This window comes from Tasmannia lanceolata, unplaced genomic scaffold, assembly GCF_043159265.1.
Source record: "Tasmannia lanceolata isolate RefF3 unplaced genomic scaffold, GAP_Taslan_0.1 ptg000008l, whole genome shotgun sequence".
NCBI lineage: Eukaryota > Viridiplantae > Streptophyta > Magnoliopsida > Canellales > Winteraceae > Tasmannia > Tasmannia lanceolata.
This window is the reverse complement of record NW_027518685.1, coordinates 26,055,896-26,072,508: the sequence shown is the minus strand read 5'-3', so window position 1 is coordinate 26,072,508 and position 16,613 is coordinate 26,055,896. Positions and strand designations below refer to the sequence as shown.

The following is a 16,613-nucleotide window of genomic DNA, read 5'->3' as shown; positions in this document are numbered from 1 at the left end:
TTTTTCTTTATACAATACAAAAACTCCACCCCAAAAGCTCCAGCAGCACCGTGAACCAAGAACACCTGTGAGTCACCAAGAAGTGCTTCCATTGCTATAGACCTAAAATACCTATCAGCCTTCTACTGATTCCAAAAGGCAATGACCATGACCATTTCCAACCTTTGCGATCTTCCCACGGAGATCTTGAAAGCTTATATGATGGATTTTTAAGCATGTATTTGTGCTTATTGTAGCCTTTCCCGAAGTTTCATCTTTAAATTCTATCATTTGCACATGTTTTCATACGTTTCCTTGATTTTACAAGATTTCGACCGAACCGAAATGTTTCCGTTTATATGGTGACTGAAACCGAAACTGAAATATAAAACCTTGACAAAAAACAACAGGAAGAACAAAACAAACAAGGTTAGCAAATCTCCTAACATGATGAAATTGAACCGGAAAGCCCACCACAAGTTCTCAGATCTACTCCATAAATGGTTTTCAATTTTAAAATGCGGAATAAAAAAATTGAATATGTTTTCAAAAATGTAAATTCAAGAGGTTTACAAGAATTTCCACTTTGATCATGATCAAATCCGTAAACCCACTTGGGTATTGAACAATTTCCACTTTGATCATGATCGAATTCGTAAACCCACTTGGGTATTGAACATATACCTGTAAGAACTGAATTCCTTGAAACGAGTAGTTGCAACTCCAGAAATGGAATTAGGCAAATATTTTCTTACAAGAATTTTCGCATCTGTTCAAATGATGTGAGGGCTGTGAAATGTCCATTCAAAAGTACCCTGTCAAATTGTAGTTAGTAAAACTGTATACTCTATGCCTGTGAAATGTCCATTCAGTTAAAGATCCAAAATAGATTCAAGAAAAAAGAGGAAGAAAACAAAAAGAACCTTTTTTCTGTATAGATCTGTACACATATATGACATAACAGATCCGGATGGCAGTGCTCGTTAAATTTGGCTTGCCAACGATAATTTCTACCATAGCAGAGAAGCCCACACTGCCGGAAAATGTGAAGTCGCCCTAAAAAGCTTCTTCAAAGCACAAAAAAGAGCGTAAGCCACCAAAACCATCACAACTTTCTTTGAAGCCAACACCCTCAAGTTTATCCTCATCCCATGCCCTCTCATGAACTTCACCACCACCTGCCCTAAGAACAAAAGCCTAGACCAAATGAAAGATAACAAGATAGAAACGGCTTCCTTCAGCCCAACCACACGGCCCATGTCATCCCCGGCCGGTGGCAAATCCACATATGGCGAGTCTGGGACTGCATGGATACTGGTCTCTCTATGATCTAGCCCAAGAGTCTCGTTCAACCAATCTGATAAACGGATAAAAATCCTAGCGAGCCACGCCACCTCACCCTCAGAGATGGGCCTCCTCATCCAGTCACCTTTGTATTTGATATCGGCCCATGTTCGCTTCCCAATCCCAGGGTGTTTGGGAGTGAATACTTCTTGGCGGCCATTTTGGACGTGCACGACTTCTGGTATGGCCAACTTAGGCTTTTCTGTGGCAGCACCATTGAATAAGAGACCCATTTGAGCTTTTAGAGAATCCAGAGTTTGAAGGTTCTGTGCCAGATTGTCACCCGAAATGGCTCTGATCTCGGGTTCAGCTCGCAATATCAACAGCTGTGGAAAAAAGAAGGAAAGTAGAGCACCCATTCATCGATTTGAAAAATTACCCACAATATCCTCTTATGGCAAGTTTGGCCATGGACTTAAATTTCGGCCGAAATCCGAAATTTAGGATTTCGGTCAAGTCTGAAACAGAAACATACCGAAACCGCCGAAATTTTGAAAAAAATGCCCTTTTTTTATTTCTTTTCCCGAAATTTTGGCCCATAAAACAGAAATTTCGGGACTTTCTACGGAATTTCGGCCAAAATTTCAGTTTCGGCCGGGACTGAAATTTTACAGAAACCAAAATTTAAAACCATGCGTTTGGCTACCATGATTTAAAAAAAATAAAAATAAACTAGTGCCTCCAAGTGGTGAGACTTGAGAGAGGGGTAGGGCAGGTGAAGTGGCTAAAAATCAGGAAATGAGTGTCTCCAAGTGGTGAGAAGTGGCTGAAAATCAGGAAAAAGTCAATCCTATTTTGAGTATAGTTTTTTGTTTCCTGACATTTAGCCACTTCACCTCCCTACGTCTCTCACCACTTAGAGACATTAGTTTATCATTAAAAAAAATCGTGGTAGCCAAACGTGCCCTAAAGAGTTAAAATTTTCCAGGTTTTTCTGATATTGGAAGAAAGGTGATATGTAAATTAATAAATACCTGAAGCAATTGACGTCCACCATCCTCACCATCACCGAAAAGTTTTAATTCACGGTTCCAGTTCTCATGTAAGAAAGACCCATCAGCGTCGCTCTCGCATAAGCCATCCTCCCAGTCCTGATCAAGTTGTCATGAGACATGAAAATCAAAAGAAGGACAAAAACATACCAGTAGAAACAAAACAGAATGATAATGAGCTCTCACAAGCCCCAGATAAAACCTAATCTTGCAAGAACCAGCTCCATTTCACTTTCACGAGGACTGGAAGTAAGAAAGTCATTCTAGCAATGTGAGGTTCCAAACCGTCTTTGATCTTTTTCAGTTGAGATTTTAAAAAACCAACGGACGTATCACAAAGAAAAACCAAATACCTGTAACTGTTCGCGAATGGATGAAACACATTTATATGAACTATCAAACATGGGAGAGAAAGATCCAGCTGGTTTGGAATGATATGCAGAATCAACTTTCTTTAGGAGATCCATCAGCTCTCTTGATGACGTCAATATGTTTAGCATCTGCAGAAACGGAGAGACAAAAATTATTATTAGAAAAAAAAAGAAGGAAGGTTCCAAATATAAATAAGATTGTAAAGAGGGCCAAATCACATCAAATTGTAAAACTGGACTGCAAATTATAAAATTCCAGTCGCTAAAAAATGAAAGAATTGTACCGCCCTTAAAATTTTCGGAATAAGAATAGAAATAATAATATTAATACAATACAGCCAAACCAATCATCCTATTAACATTTAACATAAAATTATAGCCAATATATACATTCCATGGCATTTCCTAGTGAACTGCATGTAGCATCCATAACAATTAGACATGGTAAAGAAGGTAGCTCTTAAGCATATTACTTACAAAGTTGCAAATCCATTCCTTCAGCCTTCCAACATAAAGGAAACAAAGTTCAGACCATACCTCGTTCAGTATGGTCATAATTACTTGCTGACGGTTTGGATAAAAGTTGACTTTCTGGAAAGTTGGGCCTTTGCCCCCATGGCATAAAAAAGGAAAAATTCTCTGGATGCCACATTGCTAGCTACATTATGGGCTTGACGGAAGGAGAGGAATGCCCAGGTTTTTAGGGGCTTGGTCAACCTTTTTCATAAGTGATAGAGCATAAATCCATCACATAGGTAATTATCCCATAACTGTAATTGGATGTTCTGCGAATCCGTTTTTCATTGTAACATGTATTTTAATAACCACCTTTTTCATGAGTGACAGAGAGGGTAACTTTTAGGTAAATCATCACCAAATAAAGAATTGCAACAAAAAACTATCGATAAAAAAAATGGTAAGTGAATTAAAGATCAAAGTTCCGTTGGAAAGGCCGTTAACAATTAGTTGTAGAAATGGCGGATTTTTATTCAGATTGACCCATAGTCTCAATTCAACTAAGCCTTTGTCCCAAACTAGTTGGGGTCAGCAGATTGACCCATAGTATATGAGAAAATAACCAACACACACACACACACACACACACATGGGAAAGAGAGAATAATTATGGGTTGAGTTCTTATGAAATCGGTAAGGAGAGAGGTAGACGGAGGAATTTTTATAGGGGAATTCTTTGGAAAGTATATGAAGAGGGGAAAAAAATTAGACCATCCCAAACTCCCAGTCCAACTTAAGGAGATTGATCAGTTTTGATGTTTACAGAAACTCTAATACAATCTTCATGAGGTCTAAACTTGAACTCTGCTATGATGGGATGAGAGTTCATAAGTCATAGGTAAAAAGGAAAGATGGAAATACCCCAAAATGAGAATCGTTGTTCGGGGAGGGTCCCAAAAATTTAAAACCCAATTAAAGAAGGATTCCTAGTAGAGTTGGGTTAGAATTTCCTATTCTAATTAAAGTAGGAGTCCTATTTAGAGTCTACAAATACTCAGTTTACCCCAAAAATCTGCAGAAAATCAATCCTAGAGAGGAAAAGTTTTATACTTGAGGGAAATCACGAGCCAAGGGAGCTTTGGGAAAAAAACAGGATATGAGGGAGACTCTTAGGGAGGAAACCGTTCTCCAAAGGTATGTGGCTGATTGGATTTTGATTTTCATAGTTTAACCTTTGATTTCTTTATGGAAGATCATTGTGTCCATGGAAATTGGGTTGTGGAGGATTTGATCTAGGGTTTGTGGTTGAGTACGAATCGATGTCCATCAAATAAGTTTTGTTGGTGGATTTGATGGGAGATTAAAGGTTGGAACCACAAACATAGGTCAAGTCTCAATGATCTTGTGTTCTCCAAGAGAGGAAACTGCATTTAGAGGAGAAGGGATTGTTGGTCCGTTTGATGATGATTGGGTTCATGAAAATCATTTCTTTTCCAAAGATTTCATAGTTTTCCCTATATTTAAAGAACCCTAATCAAGAATCAAGAAAAGATTGAAGAGGGATTACAACGGATTATTATGTATGATTGAGGGTGAAAAACAAGATTTTCCGGAGGGTAACAGCTCAAGCAAGAAGCCCAAATCGCATCCCTCTCGGCCGACTGAACTGGAACCGTACGGCTGACCAGGGAACCGGTCGGTCGAACGAGCCCTCGTTGGTCGACCGAGGAGGGATCGGTCGACCGACTAGACCCCGGGAGGGTTGCCCGGTCCCGCTCGTCCGGTTTGGTTTTTCGACCCTTAGAGGCCTTTTTGAGGCATGTTTGAGTTACCTAAACACTTTGAAATTGTTGTATGGATCCTAATATGGGATCATATCGATTTTTATGTGATTTTGGTGAGAAGCTTGGAGAGTTGGTTGGAAATCTCGTGCCCGATAAACTTACGAACCAAACCACTGTGAGTAGACTTGTTCTTTTATCGGTTATTTCATATGACATGTGATTTCTACGCAACTTGTGCATGTACTAATGTCACCTTAATGATTAGTATGTGTTGGATTACACTTATCAGCTATTTTCAACTTTGATTGATGATATTATGAAAGGATGTGCATGAGATAAAGAGTAATTGATGGAATGGTAGCGTGTAGGGTTTACAAACATGGATTGATTATGTACAAATAGTTAACCATGACACGTAGCTTAGTCTACCAGTATTTTGTAAAATTGTTTCCAATAGTGGAATCAATAGATATGCACGGATATGCTAGTCTTTGTTGTTAAAATCTTACGATTTAATTCAAATCGATTCGTGGGTTGAACGATTCAAATCGGATGAAGAATCTTTTTTCGTAAAAATCCTACAATTCAAGTACGGTTCGACTTTGAATCGTGCAATTTTTACGATTCTATTTACGATTTTTACGATTCTGACTGTTTTGGATTTTGAGAACTAATTGTGATTTCAAAATGAAAATCCTTTCAAAATGCTTTGTTTATTGCTGACATTTCTTTGTATGATGATTATTATAGATTTGAGTATGTGCTTTGTTTACTGTTGTGATAAATTATATAATGATTTATTATATGACGAATATAGTTTGTACTTTGTTTAGTAATTTATTGTGCGAAGAATATGATTTGTGCTTCGGATTACTAATCATGGAATTTTATATTTAATTTAATAGTTTCAAATGGAAAGTAAATAATTACTCATTTTATTCTTATTTTTTACCATTTTATATTTTATATTTTTAAATATTTTTTCTCATTTTTATATATAAATATGAAAAAATCTTACGATTTACAATTCGAACCCTATTGCGCTTTACAATTCGAACCCCATTACGCTTTACGATTCGATTCCGATTTTCAAAACCTTGATGCTAGTATTGATTGGGTTAGTCACAGATACACAGTGGGACAATGAGATTGTCCAGAGTAATGCGAGTTGCGCATGTGATATGACTATCTTGATTTAAGCAGTAACGTGTTGGATTACACATAGATTCTATCATGGTTGAATTGTCTTTCATGACCAGCGGTTTGGTCTACCTGTTTTAGTATCTATTTCCAATTGAAGAATTCCTTGCTTGCATGCTTATGCCAGTATTAACTTAGTCTAGTCAGAGATATACAGTGAGACATGGGAATGTCCAAGTACAACATAAAACAGTTAAGATCCTTATAAATACTTGATATAAGTATGGATAGCCAGTTTGGACTCGTAGTGGTCCGGGTTACACGAGAAAGGGACAAGGGATATGTCCAAGATTCTCAGATAACAATTGTGGTCCGTAAGGGGCAATATGGGATCCGGATGGATCGTCATAGCAAGGGTGAAACTTTCACTAGTCTGTTGAACGTCTTTGTATAATTGTCTCTCGCAGTTTCAGCGAGGGTGTGATCTTCCACAGGTTTAGTTGAGATCCGGCTTTCTGAAGGTATAGTGGGCAGGTTCCATGATTAAGTAGACTAGCAGGCTAGTTTCATCATGTCAGATACAATATACCAGATACAGTATAGCAGAGTCAGCAGACAGTATACCAGACACAGTGTATTAGTTACAGTTTGCATCGAGAAATTTCCTTTGGTCTACAAGGTCTCTTGGCATAAGCCACAGTTGGAGTCTCTCGCAGGTATTGCGAGGACTAGTCTCTCACAGAGGTGTTATGAGGACGAGCTGACTTGTTGGTTAGCGGGCAGTTGTCTACTGCAAGTATTGCGGGGACAGAATTAATCGTAGGAAACATACACTTTCCCTACGCATGATATCCTGGGTGATTTTGTCACAAGGAGTATTCATAAGCAGAGATTAGAGCTATGAAGTTAAGGATTGTAATTTTTACTGGCCAGATGAAGGGGAGATTGGAAACTGAGGGTGATTTATTGAATGTCATATCCGAGGCAAAGGGCGAGAGCATAGGGACATGGCATCTTGCAAGGTATATTGATGATATTCATGAAAGGCTCAATGACAATGAGGTCGTTTTTTTCTTTGCACATCCCAAGGAGTGTGAATGCTTTAGTGGACAAAGTATCTTAGTGGAATTTCCAGACTGTTTTGTATTCTATGCAGTTTGTGCCTACTGGCGAGCACATGTAATTTTATTTTTATTTTTTCAATGGTAATAGCTTTTTTGTTAATAAGCTCTCGTTATCAACGTCAACACACACACACACACACACACACACACCATAATGGCCAAACTCAAAGGTAACGTATCTCTTGTAGATGAACCTTATGTTGCCCAGAGACCTCAAAATCATATTTTATATACCTAAGTCTGACACTTCATTATATGTGAAGGTGACATAACGTAAACCTACACAACACGGGATGCACCTTAATAGACTTGTAGAGAAATAACAAAATCATCAACAGTCTTATAATCCATATGCAACCGATGAGATAAGATTACCACAAGCTAATGCCAAAAGGATCGTTTTACGTTTAAAAACAGTATATAAGTAACAACATCAAACTCTGTCGTACAATTAAACAGTTAGTCAGGAAATATTTCTTGACATCCCTGCAAAAACCTTTTACACGAAAAATGATAGACTTGATTTGGCGCCCACATATTGAAACTTTTCTAGGATGATCTCAAGCAAGACAACAAAAATGTACTTCATAAAAAAAAAGAAAAAAGAAGAAGAAAGGTTTCAGTAATTTTGTTATTCAAGAACGCAACTAAGAACATGACCGAAAAAGTAAGGAAGATGAACAGGTGGGAAGATACCTTTAATACCATCTGGATTATTGCTTCCGCATTGGCATGAAGAAACTTATGTGCAAATCCAAGGAAATGAATAACTAGAGAGCTGTAGAAAAGATAATTGGACACCACATAACCTTCCCAGGAAGGCGTATAAACACATTCAACTTGAGACCCATCCTTTATCGCATTCTTTTTCACTTGGGACTGTGCATTTCTATATCTCAAATTTTCCCTTGAACGGTCTTGCAGGGCATCAAATTCAGCAAAATCTTCCAGACTAATCTTCCAAGGTTCCATAAAACTAATCCAGGCAGAAAACACCTGAGAAGCATTGTTGATAGAAGTACCCATTGGGCAAAACAAAAAAGTCCTAAGTATAAACCTATACACTGGCCTCTGTATCAATGAGTTCCAAGAACTACCGTAATTCCCCGAATAGGACATTGGTACAGCAGACCTAGACTTTATGATATCAACCGAACCCGATGCACTCCACCGAGGCATTTGACTATAGTCTGGTGGATCCAACTCTTCGTTAGTAACAACAGAACTCTTATTCAGATACTTCACCAACAACTTAACAACGTCTCCCAGGCCGGCAGTTGGAGGAGTTTCACCCACAACTGTTCGAAATGGAAGAAATGGAAAAGACACACCGAATGAACGGCAAACATTCATGGGATAAGGTGAAAAGTCATTATCAACCAACCAAAAGTGCATCAATGTATAAACCACGAATTCCGCTACAAACAGAACTGAACCATCATGTCCTGATGAACAATGAAGAAGAGAACTACGGTAAGGCTGACAGGTAGTATTAAAGCCATAACTCGGCACAAACGCGTGGACATAACCATAAAGAAGCCTCAAATACAATCTACATTCCATTCTATGTCCTGATCCCTTTGCACTTGCCAAAACTGGCAAAGAAGTAGTCCAATTCTCCAACCTAAACCTTCGATTTTTCCTTACTACGACTTCTTTAGAATTCTCATTATTCCCTTTGCAAACAGGATAATAAGCAAACCAGAACATATAATACTCAAAAACATTCAATTGAACCTGGTAAGAGCCCTGTATCTGATCCTCCTTAACCCTACCTTTGAACAAAGGACACAAATCGGATAAAACACGAGAATCACTCTCGTTCTGAAGCAAAACCCTAGCCCATTCCGGCAATCTTTCGATCGGAAACACGTATTTAACAAGCGAATGCCGATCTACGGAGAAAATCGAAGAGAGAAGAATACCAGACGGAGAGAGAAGATTGAAAACCCTACCTGCGAGATCAGAGTCGTTCGCTGCTTGAATCTGATCAATCCAACCGTTAGATGACCTAGATTTCTGCGAGGATGAGTCATCAAAGCCGAATATCTTGCAGATTAAACAAGGAAATGCGATAGAGAAGAACGATCGGCTCTGATCTGCGACGTGATTTTGTAGGAAAGATTCGATTGCAGAACAAACGGCTGAGATCTGCTGAGGAGAGGAAGAAGAGAGGATCATAGAGGCAAGATCTTGAGCTTTGTTCTGAGAATCCATGGCGTATGAAGGATCGTGTCCCTTGCAGAAACTAGGGTTTCAGAAACTAGGGTATTTTTATTTTTTTTTCACGGCGGAGAAGGAAGAATGCAAGTGGTAAGGAAAAATGGGGGTTTTAGCCTTTTAGGGCACAAAGGAGACGAGGTTTTGAAGTTTAAAAGAGGGAGGCAGCAAATGGCGCGCCTTTTATGCTGCTGAGAGTCTGGTGGATTGAATTGGAAGCGCGTACGTGGCAGTACACTTGGAGAGAAAAGGAGCTCAGATGCATGGGACCCACTCTAATGTCCACTTATGTTCAACCGCGTATTGACACTTGAGCCCTGAATAGGAAAATGTCCACTCATGTTCAACCGACTTGAATGGGAAAAATCCATGGAAAACAATCCGATTCCAATGCCGGTTCGTGTAAAAATCGGGTCTTATTAGGATTGCAATATTCCTAGACAAGAAGGAAGACTTTCGATTTTCGAGAAACATTTCCATGGATAATGAAGTTAGACAAATGTCGAGTACTCATTTTCCATGAAAAAAATATATATTTTCCAAAACAAATATCACCTTAGCTAAGATCACTCATTACTGAGCCCACTTCATAGGATCATCCAAGTCATTTGATGGGCCACAGTGTAAATAGATTGTACCTCGTAAGTCATTTCCATATGGATGATCCTAACCATCCGCCCTTAATGTGCACTTCTCTACATATCCAAGGGTTGGGATCTTCTTATGGGGATGACTTATGGATACAACATATTTACATTGTGGCCCATAAATAGACCTGGCAAAAGCGACCCGTGCCCGCGGGTCGACCCGACATACCCGCAAATTTGCGGGCACAGGTCTAAGTTTTAGTGACCCGTCAAAACTAACCCGCGGGTGACCCAACCCGCAAAAACACAGGTCGGGTTGGGTCAACCCGCATTTTTACCTTATTTTTTTATTTATTTATTTAGAATGTTTTCAGTACTACTGTTTTTTACGAGGGAACTCCTCACTTTATAAAAAGTACGGTATGGCCCGCACCATAGGATTATTCAAACCGTCCATTAGATGGGCCATAGCCTAAATAGGTTATGCCTCAAAATTATTTCCATTGGTTGATTCTAACCCTCCGATCTATAGAGGGTTAGGATCAACCCTCTAACATTCAGATTGGAGGGTTAGGATCATCCTATGGAAATGATTTTTGGAGCATAACCTATTTAGGCTATGGCCCATCTAATGGACGGTTTGGATCATCCTATGGTGTGGGCCATACCATACTTTTAATAAAGTGAGAGTGCGCTCATAAGAAGACAGTAGTGTTGATAACATTTCCTTCTGTTTTTTATTTTATAAGAATTTGCTACCAAACTTCGCCTACACCAACTTCTCGGCATGTGACCATGGTGGTGCAAAGATGCCACATGGCAAATGTTGCTAGCAAACAAAAAAAAATAATCATTACACCAAAAAAGTAAAATAGCTGAAGTTATAAAGTTTTAAATGAAAAATTACCTAGAAATGGTTATAAAGCTGTAAAATTACGAAACAAATACCAATAAAATATAGAAAGTTATGACAATTACAAAAAAACAGATGGTGTCAAATCACGGGAATTATTACAATCCCATATTTGTGATCCCATATTTGCGGGTGACCCGCGGGTTGACCCGGCCCACCCGCGGGCCGCGAGAGTCACCTAAATTTTGAATGCGGTCATTTCCTCACCCGACCCGTGGACCCGCACCCGCATCACCCGCGGCATTGACCCGGCCCGACCCACCCGTTTGCCAGGTCTACCCATAAATGAACAGTTTGGATCATCAAGTGGCCCCACTATACTTTCTAAAATATATTGGACTTCGCGTACACACAACATATGAAATCTCGTATTTTTTTTTTTTATTAACTTGAACGAGTCAAATGAATTTTTGATTGCCTGTATATGACAAGACTCGGAATCAGGCAATATGAAACCTAGCTGACTCAGGCAACAATGAGTTTTATAAAAAGTCATTCACCTTTTGGTGGCTCACAAGACTCTCATGTCCTTTGTTTATTAATCTCAACTAATTACTTTTTGCTACGTAGCTCACGCCTCACGAGAGTACTAATTTATTTTGGGAAATGTTATCAGCACTACTGTATTTTGATGAGGGCACTCCTCACTTTATTCAGAGTACGGTATGGCCCGCACCATAGGACGATCCAAACCGTCTATTAGATGGACCACGGTTTAAATAGGTTGTGCCCCCAAAATTATATCCATAGGTTGATCCTAACCCTCGATCTATAGAAGGTTACGATAAACCCTCTAACATTCAGATTGGAGGGTTAGGATCAACCTATGGAAATGATTTTTGGGGCACAACCTATTTAGGTTGTGGCCCATCTAATGGACGGTTTGGATCATCATATGGTGCGAGCCATACCGTACTTTGAATAAAGTGAGGAGTGCCCTCATCAAAATACAGTACTGCTGATAACATTTCCCTTTATTTTTTGGTAGCTCACAAAGGTCAAGTTCTCTTTGTTAATTTCATGTTCCCTTTGGTTGTTAATCTCAACTACTACCAAAAAATGTGAATGACTAGTTTTGGTGCGCCAGAACTTAGACCACCTTTCTTTTCTTTTTTATGACGTAGGATGTCCCCACCTCCTTCGGGAATAGGACTAGTCCCTACGGATACACGCAATGACCTAGTCACCAAGTGTATCAGGTAAGTCGGGGGCGGCAGTCGAACGCTCGTCAACAGGGAGCAAACCCATGACTTTATGCCGAAGAGCCAACGCCTCGGTGGGTTCAAAAAAACAAAAAAAAAAAAAAAAGGGACTTAGACCACCTCTCTCTAGGGCAACCAATAAGGGCAAAATACGTAGGTTTTTTTTTTTTTTTTTTTTTTTTTTATAAAGAAGTTCCTGTGAATATTTTATATTATATCATCATTCTCATAAACAAGGAAATTAAAACTATCCTCACATCTTTGGAAATCATATTGAGATTCGAATCATTTGCCTATAAGTTGATATGCAAATAATTTTTGTAGGCCATTAGTCCACCCCAAGAATAAGTGGTGTGCCCTTTCCATTCAACAGTCAGTGCATACCTATGCTCCAATAGAAACCCACCAACTAAAATAGCCTCTTTGAAAGAAGAAAGATAAAATGAGCTAACACGACCTACTATGGTCACATTCGGCAACCATAATAAAATGGGTTTTCTTTATATTTTATATTCAAAAGATTCAAAAAACGGTAGAATGAAAGTTTGTAATTAATTCATTTAATTATAGTTTAAGATTCATAAACTTGGATTATTAAGAGCGGCTATTTTGTCTCTAGGGATCATCGATTTAATAAGTATCTGACCAAGCATAAACACACACACACCCAAAAATAAACAAGCCATGTCAACCCCCATTAAACAAGTGTAGAGATATAGATATGGTCGGTTACTAGTGAATGATTTAGACTAAAGAACCACCCAAAAATGGTAGCAACAGACTATCTTAGTCATTTTATTAATGGCTAAGTTCGAGAATAGAAACCCTTCTAAGAGATTTATCAAAATATATCAGATCTCAAAAGATCTGACCTTTGGATCTTGTAGTGCTATATTAAGCAATTTAGGTAGATTGAGTACTTGGATTAGATTAGACAACTGAATTAGGTTAGACTAATCTCTTATGACTGTTGTCTCTATCGTTACTTATTTATCCCTCTATATAAGCACTATTAGGATTGATTGTAATTATCCAAGATTAGTGAAGATTTATATTATTTCACAACATCGATTAAAATTAAATAATCTCTACCATCTTAGCAATTCCAAATTATACATACAGGGCCTCCTTGTTGGCACGAAAGGAAAGCATTTTCAAAGTTTCGCTCATTTATCATTGTTTGGTTGTGTGAGAAAATGTTTTCCAGGTGGCTAGACCTTTCCAATTGAAAAAAAAAAAAACCACCCATTTTCTTATATGAAAAAATTCATCTCAAAACTTCATCTGCAACTTTCATTTCCATTGGGAAAGAAATATCGAGCAACATAGGTAGGGAAATAACTAAAATCATTTAGGGCACGTTTGTCTACAATGAATTTTTTTATTTTTTATTTTTCATGATAAACTAGTGTCTTGAGAGGGGTAGGCTATGGCTAAAAAACAAGAAACAAAAATCAGGAAACTAGTGTCTCCAAGTTGAGAAGTCGCTAAGAATCAGGAAACAAAAAATTTCCTGATTTTTAGCCATTCTCACCGCCATCTCAATCGTGCCCCTCAAATCTCTTTCTTTCTCCCACCCTCTCTCACCACTTGGAGCCTCTCTCACAACTTGCAGACACTAATTTATCATGAAAAAAAAGTAAGAAGTACTAGCATGCACGCTTAGCAATGACCGCAAGCAAGCAATGGCCTCACTTGTACTATAATAATAAGGGCGTGATAGGGGGCCTTAAAATCATTTAATGACGAATATAAGTTAGAACTTAGAAGTACTAACCTGCAAGCTTAGCAATGAATGAGCAAACATTTAGATTCAATCAATATAAGTTATCAACAAGAGTACCAATACCAATAAAAAATGGGAATACCACAACTAAGTTTTTTACCTATGGAAATTCTGATAATCATCAAACATATTCTATTAGCCTTCTTCCACTGACAGTAAGCAAGTTGTGCTTGTTCAGTAGAGATGTTAGTGGATTTAGCTGGTTCAGGCTCTCTAATGGCTAAATCAAAATCTGGGTATGCTAATGTTATATACTTATATCAATTTGGGACCTCCATTTAGCATAATTTCACTCAGTGAGAAGGTCAATACTAGACAGATAGCCATGAATTTTCCGTAGAGAAGTAGATGTAAAGAATAATATGGGAATTCAATGTAATTACAAAATAAAAACTTCCAACCTAATTCATAAATTGATAAGAGATTTTGTAATTCAGGTGATTTTAGGGATCTCAAATGAATAATGTAGAGTTTGTTAAGCAGTATGTTTAAAATTGTACACTGGGGGTAACCACCACACAACACTAAATCCCTCATTTGAGTCGAGATTCAATGTCTTAATTAATGGCCCTTGAGCGGTTCAACCATTTAATGGGAAACTTGAAAAAGTTCTCTCCATATGTAGGAAACTATAAACATGTCCATGCATAAATGAGAAATTGTAACCAAGTCCCAATAGAAATTAAAAATTGCAAAACATGCTCTCAAACTGGGTCTGGGGTTGGAAATAGGGTTTCAGGGTTGAAAACAGGCAAAGCCCATTAATTGGGTTGGGCCAAACTTTAACACAGGTTTAGATGGGCTTTACAGGGTACTGGGTGGAACCCTTAGTGGGCCAGACCAAGAATTGGACCTGGCCTAAGCAAACATTGATAAGTTGTTCAGCCCATATATTTTTGGATATTGAAATCTCACAACACAGCTGAGATTTCACAATCTCTATTTCCTTCTCTTCCCTTTCATTCGCACGCCGGCCTGCACGACCCAATAACTCATGGTTGCAGGGATAGCTACCTCTAAAAGTTATCTCCGCGCCAAACAACTCCGTGGAAATAAAAATCCTTGGATAAGTTGTTCCTAGATTTGCCTACTTGGATGCCATCAATATTGGTCATCATTTGAATTAAAATTATTTTATGTTAATCTTATTTGGAAATGGGGCATGAGGGTTTCTTTGGAACCCCTTAACTGTACACTTTCTAAAAATATTATAGAGACTATTTACAAGTGATCATACTTAACTTTAAAACCATTCGCATGTAAGACAGTGTGCAAAATAATTTTTAGAGGTATCCAAAGAGGCCCTAAGGCAAGAAACCAGGATACCTATTTAAAGGAAAACAAAATTAGGAAAGGCACTTGGACGAAGGGCTTGATCACATATAGGGAAGAAAGTTGGGTTGTATTTACTTGGATAGCTAGACCTGTATTTTTGGTAAAAAGTCGCCTCGGCCTGGTCACTGTGACCCCCTTTGTGAGGAGGCACCCCTTCTCCCAAAGTTACAGGATTCTTTTGCTGAGTTCCTTAGAGAGAGTTGTCCCGTGCCCCTCCGCAACTCAATTTGGATAAGGATTCGAAACAGATATCTCCAATAGAAAAGAGTACGTCTTTGATTCGTCTGAAAAGCCCATATCTAGACATTCAAGCCCAGCCTAGGTCCAAATAAGGATTAAGAGTAAGGGTGCAACTCGGGTCAATCTTTGGGAATTCGGATTGAGTTTTACCATAAAGTCGGGTTGGTTTCGGGTTGATTCCAACTCATTTTTAGAAAAAGCTCAACCCTTCCCGACCCAAATTTCACCCTTAATTGAGAGTCAGACCCGCAGCCGGCCCAATTCAAATACAAATTGGTTTTTGACCTAATCCAAAAGCTGAATACCCAAACTTGCAAAATTAGATGGTATATGCACATAGCCTTACATAGTGGGCGTGAGGTTAAAACTAATGAAATAAGCTGAGTTTAAAATCTTAAAGTAGGTATATTTACATGGGCTGGGATGGGCCATATTTTGGGTCTTGTTAAGATGGGCCGAAACCCAACTGGTTAAAATTAAGCCTAAAAGAACAAGCCCAGGCTAACCCCGAGTTTTGTTGCCCTGTCTTTTGTGATGGGCCCCAAACTTGATCCATATGAAAAATGGGCCCAATGAGTCAATTCCAATGAGCTTTGTTTGTTAGCTTCGGGGCATGAAATCAGTTTAAAAAACTCCAGCCAAACACAACTAAGAAGAAAGTCACTTTTACACTCCTACTCGACAGACACTTACTGGGCCCCACTTCTCACTTACATGATCATAACCGTTGAATCGAACGGCAGGCATGCCATTGAGATCAAGTTGATCGGATGATTATAGGCCCTTGATCCATCATGCCAAATTTAGGGTTCTGCCAAGAAAAGCTAAAACCATTGATTTTTGTAATCCTCTTTTCTTATGAATCAAATATCTGGTTCCGGATGGGAGCAAGACAATATGCAAGTTATTTTTAAAGGTATTCAATGTTCAAAGCCTAGGATTCGTTTAGGCTTAGCTACCATTTGGCTTTTCTCATAACAAAATATCTGAGTAGGTTCGGTAGCTCGCTTCATCACTCTGATTGTTGACCTACTCAATTTCCACATGGGCCTATTTATGGTTATTGCAACCATTCCTCTAGTGGGATCCACATTGGACTCATACAGAATACATTTATGTGGTCTATTTAATCTCCTCAAA

At 38.6% G+C, this 16,613-nt stretch overlaps 1 protein-coding gene across 2 annotated transcripts; it reads right to left on the bottom strand.

Moving 5' to 3' along the window:
* Positions 1–691: 691 nt before the first annotated feature.
* Positions 692–9,583, bottom strand: LOC143884987 (sphingomyelin phosphodiesterase). Of its 2 annotated transcripts, XR_013253104.1 has the most exons (5): positions 7,887–9,583; positions 2,669–2,815; positions 2,298–2,414; positions 903–1,649; positions 692–794 (listed from the first exon to the last, which is right to left on the bottom strand). XR_013253104.1 is itself a non-coding variant. In XM_077388901.1 (4 exons), the coding sequence occupies exons 1-4, from the start codon at positions 9,405–9,407 to the stop codon at positions 990–992; spliced, it is 2,445 nt and encodes an 814-aa protein (XP_077245016.1). In that variant the 5' UTR covers positions 9,408–9,583; the 3' UTR covers positions 692–989. The 2 variants fall into 2 exon arrangements, 1 of the variants encoding a protein (XP_077245016.1); XM_077388901.1 differs by having other exon boundaries at positions 692–1,649.
* Positions 9,584–16,613: the final 7,030 nt, after the last annotated feature.

Excerpts from the sequence above, each read along its gene's own strand:
- LOC143884987 (XM_077388901.1), bottom strand. The coding sequence starts at position 9,407 with ATGGATTCTCAGAACAAAGCTCAAGATCTTGCCTCTATGATCCTCTCT. Across the intron at positions 2,415-2,668 it reads CCATTCGCGAACAGTTACAG|GACTGGGAGGATGGCTTATG; the intron begins GTATTTGGTTTT and ends CAACTTGATCAG. Across the intron at positions 1,650-2,297 it reads GTGGACGTCAATTGCTTCAG|CTGTTGATATTGCGAGCTGA; the intron begins GTATTTATTAAT and ends TTTTTTCCACAG.